Source organism: Eptesicus fuscus, chromosome 5 (assembly GCF_027574615.1).
Source record: "Eptesicus fuscus isolate TK198812 chromosome 5, DD_ASM_mEF_20220401, whole genome shotgun sequence".
In the NCBI taxonomy this organism is placed as follows: Eukaryota; Metazoa; Chordata; class Mammalia; order Chiroptera; family Vespertilionidae; genus Eptesicus; species Eptesicus fuscus.
In genome coordinates this window covers 56,295,828-56,307,572 of record NC_072477.1, presented here as the reverse complement: position 1 = coordinate 56,307,572, position 11,745 = coordinate 56,295,828, and the positions used below count along the sequence as shown (strand labels likewise).

Sequence of the window (11,745 nt, the reverse complement as noted above, 5' to 3'; positions counted from 1 at the left end):
AAGACAGTAGTTGCATAAGATGGTGTTTATTTAATAAACTAGAGGTCCAGTGCATGAAATTCGTGCACTGGGGGAGGGGGAGTGTCCCCTCAGCCAGGCTTACACCCTCTCCCAGTCCGGGACCCATCGGGGGACGTCCGCCTGCCGGGGGGATCGGGTCTAAGCAAGCAGTCAGAAGATATCCCTCTTGCAGTCCGGGGCTCTCACAGTCTGGGACCCCTCATTCCTTACCACCTGCCTGCAGGAGAGGCTGGAGAGGCTCCCGCCACCACCGCTGTGCTTGCCAGCTGTAAGCCATGAGCCTGGCTTCTGTCTGAGTGGCACTCCCCCTTTGGAAGCACACTGACCACCAGGAGGCACCTCCGGCATTGAGTTTCTGCCCCCTGTTGGTCAGTGCGCGTCATAGCAACTGGTCGATCCGCCAGTCATTCTGCTGATTTTCCACCGTTGAGTCGATTTGCATATTAGGGTTTTATTATATAGGATGGTATGTTCTTAAGAAAAACAGGTTCATAAATACTAGGACAATAATTTTTAATAAGTTTATTAAAGATGTGTGAGACTCCTATTTTCCCACATGTATGTATTTTTGAAAAACAAATATCTTCAGATACAAATAGAAGCAATACTATAGAATTGCTATTTACTGTAACTTTTGCGTGCATGGCAATGGTTAAGTGCTCTGGGTTGAAAACAGGAGAGAGTTGGGTGGGAATCCCAGTTCTGCCACTTGCCTGTCCCATACCCAACTTCTCCAGGCCTCATTTTCTTCTTCCAGAAAAAGGGGATAATATTATCTACCTCACAAGGTTTATGTGAGGATTACATAAGAGAGTGCAAGTAAAGAATTTAGCATAGTACCTAGTACCTAACAAGCATTCAATGAATGGTAACTGATGCTGCTATAATTGTTAGGACCCTGCAATAATTCAACTCCCTTGGTGGCCCTTCCGTTTTCATTCAATATGCTATTCAATTACAAGGATGAACATTTGACTTGATCAGCATGTTCTCCTTCAAGATCTGTGTACAGCACCTCCTCTTCTCCTTATCTGTCATTTCTTCCATAATTATTTCTTCTCTTGAATCTTGTTTACTCCCTTTGTCAAGATTAATAACCCTATTGTTGACATGCTGGATTCCCTCCTTACTTGGAATTAATTATCTACAAACACTTCATAAGCCTGGATTCGCTGGCCTCATTATCCTTTTATTGTTGGCTTAAACCTCCGTACCCCTTACTGGCTTCTGCCCTTCAATCGAATGTTCCAGGAGAAAAATCCCACAACACTTCTTAGTACCAGGGAAAACAAATCTAGACTCTGGTAATCAGTGGCACTATCTTCACATAAGGGAAGCCCTGAGGCAGTCTATCAATTTTCCTCCCTTAAGTTTCCTCACATCCATTTGAGGAGTCTATCTGATACCATTGTAATTAGGTAGTTACTAATAATAGGAAAGGAACAAAAGGGAGGCCAGACATTACAGGCATATCATTTGGGCAGCTTCACCAGGAAGCTGCAACTTCACACTCCCCAGGGAACACTCGGCCCATTCCCTGCAGATTACTGAGAGAAGAGACTGGGACAATTGGGGAGACAGACATCTGTGCAGTAAAGCTGAGGTGACTAGGGAAGGTACCTGTCAGTCAAACCTGGAAACAGAGAACATTGGCTAGAGTAGGCAGGGCCATTGCAAACCCTAGTAAATTTGGGAATACATAATCCCACAAACAAAAAATTTCACTCTCTTGGCTTATGGCTCTCTTGCATTTGCCGGTGTTTCCTCCATAGCCATGTGGCCCTGTGGACCCCACATGCAATGGACTGATGTACTGCAACTGGGAACACAAACTAAGTGACCCTGATGCTGGATTGGATACTGATTCTAGCTCTGCTGAAGCCACAGCTATACTTCTATGGCAGGGCAAAGGGAAATGGGACCTTGGGAAACCTAGGGATTTAATTCCACAGAAATAAAGCTCTCTACAATACCTCATCCTCCTGTGTGGGTCTCAGGAAATTCCTTTTCTTGGGATCGCAAGAAGCCCACTCCCAAGGGCAACAGAAGGGAACTTGGAGCTCTCCTCACTGATAACATATTTACTACAAAATGCTTCCTTAGCACTGGGGCAGTGAGAGCTCATTTGTAGAACAATGTCAATGAAATATTAGCCAAGATCCCATCTGTTAGTTGCTAAGTTCTAACCATTAAAATAAGATGCTGCAATTAATATTTCAATACTCCTAAATATAAAGTCAAATTTTTTATTCTCACCAAACATTTCCTGAAAAGACTGCAATCTTGATTGTATCTGGAGCTAGGAAACCAAACTACCCCTGAGGCTCCTTCCTCTGACCATTCCGTTACCCAAGAGGAATGACAATGAGTCACAGGCATCCAATGGAGAGGGAAATAGGCTGAGAAATCAGAAAACAAGCAGCTGAACTACTCCTGGAACTTGGTTACATCTTTGTTTTTCCATAGCACAGCTGGGAACAAAATCAATAGCAGGCAGACTTGCTCAGCAGGAAGGAAATGGCTGATGGAAATCACTGGAGGGTCTTTTCTAGAGGTGGCTGCCCCTCGGACTAAGGAGACCCATTAACCACACAGCACTCTAGAAAAAGCTGGGAATGAGAGAATGTGAACAAAGAAAGGTTTCTCCAGGGCCAAGTGCAGCAGGGAGAGCAACGAGGACAAGACTTAACGAGGGTCCTTCCAATGTATCCATTGCAAGGATAACGGTGACCTACTCCTACTTCTAATTTCTCTTTGTCACATATAAATCACAGAGTAGAGTAGTGAGGTTTGAAATAATGGTCCAACTGTGGAATTTAAGTTAGCATTTTAACCTCTTTGAGACTAGGCTTTCTCATTTCAAGGTGGTAAATTTATTTCATTTCTTTTGTTACATAATCTCTTTTATTTTGACTTTTTAAACATCACATTTTAAAGAACTTTGTCAAAGGATCCAGATTGAGGCAAAATTTGAAGCAAGTACTGAACCCCACAGATATCAAATTATCTGTTTGTTTAAAAGATATTTCAAAGCATTTCTGGCCATTTGTACCATGAAGTTACCGTAAAGGCTGACACTTTAGGGAATAAGAGAGCTAGGGATTTCTTTGTTTCCTGATAGGTTAAGTAAAATAGGGAGAACTCTTAAAAGGTATACTGGCAGATGCAGAAGAGTCCTTGAAATAGATAAGTTATTACAAATAGAGGCTGAATCTTCTTTTTGTAGGAATATACCTCTGAAATTATAATAAAAACCAGTAGAGGAAAATAATCATATAAATATTTGCTTTGTATGCAAATTTTACATTAAGTCATTCAATACATGAAACAAAGTCCAGCTATACTGACTTTATACTATCTTACAGTCCAGTCTTTAAAGTGTTTGACTTTATAAATTATTTATAAATAAAGTTATATGATTTCTGAGATTTGCTTTAAAATAATCCAACCCATTGAACAGGGTGGGATGGAGGGGTAGAAAAGTGTTTTCCATTTTGGAACTGGGTGATGAGTACATGGAATACACGGGAGTTCATTCTCCTATTCTATCTACTGTTGTATATGTTTAAAATTTTTCATTAAAAAAAAAGCAAAAGTAGATGACCTACCAACATCAGAGTCATCTCTTCCTTGAGGTCATCATATCGTTCTTCTAAGCGACTGAACTCATTCAGAAGGTTCTGATATCTCAGCCTTTCATCATTAAGATCGAGTTCCAGTTGTTTCGTTTCTTCTACCAACTTCTTCTCCATAGTCTCTGAAGAAAACAGGAAAAAGCATATCGAAGATGGCTCCACAGAATACAACAGTACAAGCAAGGACCCTGACTTCCAGTTTCTCCACAGGGCTTTTACTTTTAGTACCAATATGATCTATGAAGAGTATCTTCACAGTCAATGTAGGGAAAGAGAAGCCCTGGCCAGGTAGCTCAGTTGGTTAGAGCATCGTCCCTATAAGCCAAGGTTGAGGGTTTGATCTCTGTCAGGGAACACACAAAAATCAACCAATGAATGCATCAATAAGTGGAACAACAAATTGATGTTTCTCTCTCTTTCCCCATTTCCACCTCCCTCTAAAATAAATAATAAAATAAAAAATAAAAAAACGAGAAAAAAATATCATAACCAAAAACTGAAATAACTTATTGATAATAGTAATAATCATCTGTGGAGTTCTTCCATGAACTACAGACTTAGTGCCTCTAGTTCATTCTCTGGTCATAGCACATGCTTGAAGAACTTCCACTAGTCATTGTCTAGTAACAAAAGTATACATGTTTTATTCCAATAGTATTCTGTTTCAGACTATTCATAAATTGTTTTGTCCAAATTAGTGTACTCTGTCAAAAAGTCAGATATGCCCCAGTCTCTGAGGGAATGGCGGCTTCTCAGTGGACCTGGCTGTCCTACTCTCCACTCTCTCCACTCATCTGTAGCCAGGTTCTCTTTATTAATTTTCCAGCACTCTGAACTACCCCCTGTCCTAGTATGTCCCCATTTCTAATGAGGTACACTCCCCATGCCTGTCAACTGTGTTACTTTTCCTGTGTGCTGCTGGGGAAAGTGGAGTACACTCCACTCTAATCCTCTCTGTTGCCAGTGGCTTGCATTTGGCTAGAACAGCATCTGGAGATTGGAGATTAGCCCCTGACTACAGATAAAGCAAAATAAAAAAACCTCAAACCTCAGCTGTATGTTTTAATTCGATGAGCCAACCAGTCACATTTATAAATATTAAGCTTGCTACCATTCTGGTCCACTTTACCCTCATATTTCGTGGCTAAATCTTAATCTGCCCTGCCCACTTCTATTACTTCACCATTTCTTTCTCTGTCAGCTCCATGAGGGCAAGGGCTGCCAAGTGTCTTGTCCCAACTGCTTCCCTGGTGCCATCACAGTGTTTCCCTACATAAAGCTTTAATAATTTGTAAATGAATGAATGGAAGAACTTCTCTCTATAACATTCTATAAATTGCCATTTATTCCTACCAGTTTGCAGAAGCTGCCCAAAGCTACCAACAAATTGTCCCTGGGCAAATCTATTTTCCTAGAAGCATTCTAATCATTCTGGGTCCCTCCATCACATTCTGCATCCTAGCAGCTTTATTTCCATGTCTTCAGTGTGTGTTTTGTTTACTCCTTCTCTTCTGAATATTTTTCTGCCCCCTCTTTTCCCACCCACCTTATCCCATACATATGGTTATCCTATAAGGCTTAATTCCAGGTTTTCTTCTCTTTCCTTTACATTATTCCCTTGGGAGAAAGGGGGCAGTGTGGGGGAAAGTACAGAGGGTTCTCTTATCATCACAGCTTTGATGGGTACCTTAAGGCTCATTTCTTTTCGCTCTAATCTTTCATCTTAATTTGGTTTCAGAACATCTATATCTGGAGGCCCTAGGTGACAACCAAAATTTAACACTCTAACAACTGATCTCATTAATTTTCCTCATAAACAGGTACTTACTTTTCTTATTCAAATTCCTCGTTACTAATAAAACACCATTATTGTTTTGAAATCTCATAACAAGTTTTGCAAGGCTGTAAACTAAAACATTAGAATATTTTTATTCCTTTTTTGAATACAATATCCAAAATAACATTCTGTTGATTCTTTTCATATTATATATCCTCATTCCAATTCATCTCTTCCTTTCCATTTCCACCACCCATTACTGCAGTTTAGATCTGTACCTACTTATACCATGTTTATGAACATAGGGATTTCTTATAAATTATCGTCATTCTAATCTTTCTCACAAAGAGCAAATAAAATAAATATTTACATTTAGTTAGTCCTCTATTCAAAATATCAGTGGGCTTTACTGTTAGTTTGTGTGTTTGTTTGTTGGCAAAGAGTGGTGGATCTTGGGAGAATAATATCCATTAGCTTAGCAAAGAGTAAGTAAATAAAAATAATACACACAGACACATATACACATATACATATTAGCTCAATGATTCTTCCTAAATCAACAGGAATCCTTTAAGCCATAACTGATAAATCATACATGAAGAACAATTAGTATTTTTAACTACATATGATATTGACTAAACATGAGTTCACATTTGTACATAGAGAGACCAGATTTAAGTTCACCAACTATTTCAACCAAAATATTTAGAGTGCTTGCCTCTCAGAATTTTATAAATTTACTAATGGCAGCCTAACCTTTTAAAAATATTTAAGCTCTAAGGAAAGTTGTATCTTATAGCCTGGCTGGAAGGTTGGTGGTTCAATTCTTGGCTTGTGGGTTTGATCCCCAGTTTGGGCATTTATGGAAGGCAACTGATCAATGATTCTTTCATTCTCTCTCTCTCTCTCTCTCTCTCTCTCTCTCTCTCTCTCTCTCTCTCTCTCTCTCTCTCTCTCTCTCCCCCCTCCCCACCCCCCAATTTTTCCCTCCCTCCCTCCTGTCTCCCTCCCTTCCTCTTTCCCTCCCTTCCCCGCTTCCTCTTTCGAGGAGGATTAAAAAACAAAGTGGCATCTTATAAAACTTTGGGAGGTTGGTTAGCATGCATTAGTTTGAGCCCACGTGAGCCTTACCTGTCATCTCCTTAGCCTGTTCCACAATAAGGTGATTGAGGGTCTCTTTTTCCTGCTTCAGCAAAGTATTTTCTTCCTTCAGAGTTGATACAACCTATAAAATGAAATAAACTGAGGTAGCTGCAACAGACAGAGCAAACCAGGTCCTAAATATAAAGACCACGCTGCAGTCACTCACTCCGTACTTCCACATCTCTGAGCCTCATTTCTTTGCATAGTTTTGGCTAGTCATCTCTCACGTTTGGTTCAAGCAATACCCCCTCCAGAAAGCCTTCCTGGAAACTCTCTCCAAATAGATGTTTCCTTTCTGGGCTACTATAGGGCCCTGTATATGCCTCTTTATAGTCCTTATAAATGATTTACTTTTACTTCCCTAATAGACTAGAAATTCCTGAAGGACAAAGATGATTACTGCTGTTGTTTTACTTTGTACCTTGAGCATTTAGCAATTGCCTGGCACCTCGTAAGCATTTGCTCTTAAAGCAACGATAATGCCTTTTCACCTCAGCAACCTAGCACAAAGCTACGCAATTACCCATTATTCAGGTAGAAGATTGAAGAGGTTAAGAAGGACTTGGAAGGGCATTTTGGTTCTGGAAATTCACTGAAGATTTTTCTGACACTCCCTGCTGTCTGTCTTGAAAAAGAGAATTTTCCTTTCATCCCCTTTTAAGAGTTTCGCAAGGTTGTAAACTAGTCTTTTTATCCCATGTTTAAGCATTGACCTTACTACAGTGAATGCACTTAATGCCACTGAACTGTATACTTAAAAGTGGCTAATATGGTAAATTTTATGCTATGTATATTTTAATATTTTTTAAAAAAACAATTAACTTTCTAGTTCCTAGATGGATAAGGATTCCCAGGAAGCAAAAGTCAAAACCAAAGATAACTTTGCAAAGTTCATAATTTACTCAGTTCATCTCTGCAATAAAATAATGTACTTGTGATGAGTGAAATCTAAATTTCTTCTCTAAGCATAAGTTCAAGGAACTCTGAAAGTGATAGCTAATAATAAAGATAAGTGTCAGGAGTTCAGGTAGAGAGTGAGGGCTCTGTGACAGGATCCCTGGAGAACAGGGAAGTGGACAGCAACACCGCCACAGCTGAAGTCGCCAGGTGTTCCTTCGGAAGGTCCAGTCTCTTCCCTTCATACTGACCTAGCCTTAACCTCCACCTCAACAGGGAGACCTGAGTTCCCTATGCTCTTGAGAGAAACTGCTCTTTATCAAGGGTATGCTTTTTCAAAATACATGTGCCTAGTCCACACTCCCAGCGCTTGGGCAGGTATCTTTAAAAAAACTCCCAGCAGATTCTGATACACACTCCTGGTTAAGAACCACAGTTCTAGTGTACCTTCTAGGATCCTTGAAGGTACATAGCTTTCCTGATCACAAAGCTGGCTGTCACAGTGAAGTTTTTTCATTCCACATTACTACACTCCATCCAAAAGAATAAGCGATAATGCCTATAGCTAGCCTATGAAAAGCAGATAAAAAAAGAAAGGAGAAATCTGTATCTGTTCATGTGTACTATTCTATCAAACTAGAAAGGTATGCACTTGACTTTAAAGAGGAAAGAGAATTTTCCTACCAAGCTTAAATACTCTAGATTCAGAGGAATCTGGAAAGCTTCTGTGGACTCAGAAAATGGCAACAAGAAAAAAAGATAAAATCTTAAACCTCAAGGGTATTGCTTTGAATGCATATTTAAATTCTGACAGAACAAACTTACCACGTCAAATAACACATTAATGGCATTGCTGTTTCCACAATACGAGCCCAGATCTACTAGAGAAATAGGAGGAATTGTTCTATTGGGACCCTGACTACCATGGAAGGATTGCATCTACGCTCCTCGGAGATTCTCACTGAGCTCAGAAGGTTAATGTTCAGCTGTCAGCGCAGAAACAGAGCATCGGGATTCTTGCTCATAGTTACAATCAACACAGTGAACTCTGTTTTCACTTAAAGATGGTCACACTAGTGGGCTCCCTGAAAATTACTCTTTTCCCCAGTAAGCCTTATGTTGAGGCATTTTTATTTTGTTAAGCAATGCATCTCATTGCTGCTTGAGAACCTTAATGTTTTCTGTGTTTAGTCAAGTTTTAACATAAGTAAATACAAATTTGTATTGTGGAAACACTGGTCAATCTGTAAAAAAAATTTTTTTTTGTTCTATCTGCACAGCAGCTCTTGGCTACAATCAGTGTGCAGACATGTGGATTTCTCCATTGGACTTCTCAACATAGTCTTAATTCGTTTCCACAAAGCTCCCTAGTATCAGCTATTGAGAGTTCATTGTTTGATTTACTTCTTAATCATGTTAACCCAAGAAAAAGGAGTCTACTCTCTATCCAGACCTATGTATATAAAGAAAAAGAGTATATATATAGTGGGGACATGGCTATTAATTCTCTTCTTACAATACTGCTTTTCCTCTGTTCTCATTAGAGTCAAAAGGTTCTACTAAAACAGCTAGTGACTCATGTGGAAGAAATGCTTGGGAAATACAAATAATAAAATTTCAGCTCTGAAACCAACACTGAGCCACAGGGGACAGGTCAAGATGACGGCACATTTCCTTTGTAAAAAGGATGTGAAATTAGTTCCTACCTGCTCAGTTTCTTGCTTGTATCTATCTGCACGTTCCTCGATAGATTTTTTCTCTGACCGAGTTTGTTCCAGGTCTTTCCGGAGCTTGGCAACTTCTTCCTGTAGACTGAGAACCCGTCCAGTGGCAATCTTAGCCTCCTCCTCACTTAGTTGAAGACGTACTAAGTCACTTCGTAGTTTCTCAGTCTCAGAGTTGTATATTCCTTCCAGATTGGTCAATTTCTCCATGAGGCATTTGTAGTCTTTGTTCTTTAAACACACACAAACAGTAAGTAAATAGACATGCCATCAAATGTATATATCAGAAAACTAGGCTTATTCATCATAGTCATGCTATATCATCATAATATTATAGTATCTAACCAAAATTCTAATCACAACATTTATGATAACATAATCAATACTCTCTTAGTGATATAAAGAGAGAAGAGAATAGTAGTATTTCAGTTTTACATGATGAGCAACATAGATGTGATTTTTCTCTTAGCTGCGAGGTGAGTTACCAGAGGAAATTCTTAATTTCCTGATTTTTAATCCCAAAATAGGAAAATCTATACTTGCTTTTGAAAACAAATCACTGTGCTACTAAAAGTCATGTGCTAGCCAGGTGATGCATTAAGAATGACAAAATGGCCTCAAAATCACAAATTTCTTACAGATCTCTTTGTTTACTACCTCAAACTCCTCCTCACACTCAGAAAACATTTCTGATGAATCCTATTTCATTGTGGGCTTTTTTTGCCCTATGTAGTACTAATTACCTTCATGTCATTTGCATGTGCTAAAATATTACTTAGTAACTATCTCTAAGAAACCAAACTTTTATCTCTGCAAACAGGCTGTAGATTCCTCAGAAGCATGGACATCTTACTGATTCTTCTGTCACTTCAATGTTAAACAAGTCACCTGAAAAAGGAGCATTATACTACATGCAAATGACTGGCAGTGACGAAAGAGCTCTGTGAAGTATAAAGTACACGATGGCTCTTAGTCATAAAGGTTTGGACTGCTAGTAAATCTGGCTGTATTCTCAAAAATAATTTCCTGCAATGATGCTCTTACCTATGAACTCATCACTATTTCCATTCTCATTACTGTCATTATTTTACTTTTCTAAAATATATATTTTATTGATTTTTTATAGAGAGGAAGGGAAAGGGAGAGGGAGAGAGTCAGAAACATCGATGAGAGAGAAACATCGATCAGCTGCCTCCTGCACACCCCCTACTGGGGATGTGCCTGCAACCAAGGTACATGCCCTTGACCGGAATCGAACCTGGGACCCTTGAGTCCGCAGGCCGACGCTCTATCCACTGAGCCAAACCGGCCAGGGCTATTTTACTTTTCTGCTAAGACTAAAAGGTAAAGTCCAGGGGAGACACTGCTGACCACAATCCCAGTGGGCTTCTTCAGGCATGCTCACTTTCAGGGTCCTGTTCAAAACACACCTGTTCATCAACTTTGCGCTGCAGCTGCATGATCTTGTTCTCCATGCCGATGTGGAGTTTCTTATAGCGCTCCACGGAGCGGGCCTCAATCTTGAGCTTCTTTAGCTCGCGCTTGGCTATCATCCGCCGTAAGCAGCACTGAAGGTAGATGATGGCATGCAGGCTCTTCTTGTAGTAGGTGCGAGCCAGCCAGCCCCGGACCCACTTCTGAATGATGACTGCTTTGTGGTCACGGAGTATCTGCAGAGAAAGGTAGGTACAACGTCAGACTCTCCACTAGACTCAGGGTTCAATTCTATCAAATTATGGCTGTCAGACTGAGAAGACATAAAGTGAAAGACACAAAAGTTGAAGTAACAATGTAGTGTGACGATTGTACATATCACAAATATATGCAAGCACAAAATTGTTTTACAAGGTGATTTAAAAAGTAGACTTTAAAGGATGATTTGAGAAACAGAGCATACACCTAGGACAGTGGTTGGCAAACCACGGCTCACAAGCCACATGCGGCTCTTTGGCCCCTTGAGTGTGGCTCTTCCACAAAATACCACAGCCTGGGAGAGTCTATTTTGAAGAAGTGGTGTTAGAAGAAGTTTAAGTTTAAAAAATTTGGCTCTCAAAAGAAATTTCAATTGTTGTACTGTTGATATTTGGCTCTGTTGACTAATGAGTTTGTCGACCACTGAGCATGTCAAACTTGCGGCAGGTGGGCCACAGGCCTTGTTTAAATAAATGAGGCCTGCAGCCTGACGGCTGTGAGTTTGACATGCTTGGTGTACACACAGAAGTTATCTAAATAAAAGGCACCAGCTTAATACAAGGCAAACAATTCTAAAAATAAAGAAAAAACACACTAGGTTTCCTATTGGTGTATATCTGTCGGCAACAGGCGATCCTCTATAAAGTGAACAGAACTTGGCACCCTGTGAATTACATGCTATTAAAATAAAAGACTTGGCCACTACCCTTACTGCTGATACCATCTCACTGTACATTAGGTCTATGCTTGAGGATATGGAATATAGCCAATAAGCTGGCTGTAGAGGCCAACAGTTGGAGTACTGCAAAGTTTATTATTAATTTGATTTTTTTTCCAGAAACAAACAAAAAATGAC

The 11,745-nt window shown here is 39.9% G+C and overlaps 1 protein-coding gene across 1 annotated transcript in view; it reads right to left on the bottom strand.

Annotated features, from left to right (window-relative positions):
• The window catches only part of MYO5A (myosin VA), a 195,244-nt gene that overhangs the window by 48,494 nt on the left and 135,005 nt on the right, over positions 1-11,745 (bottom strand). The window contains exons 21-24 of the mRNA XM_028147757.2: positions 10,628-10,867; positions 9,180-9,428; positions 6,565-6,658; positions 3,630-3,778 (exon numbers count right to left, since the gene is read on the bottom strand). Of these exons, the coding sequence (XP_028003558.1) occupies positions 3,630-3,778; positions 6,565-6,658; positions 9,180-9,428; positions 10,628-10,867 (732 nt within the window). The remainder of the gene's footprint in view (positions 1-3,629; positions 3,779-6,564; positions 6,659-9,179; positions 9,429-10,627; positions 10,868-11,745) is intronic.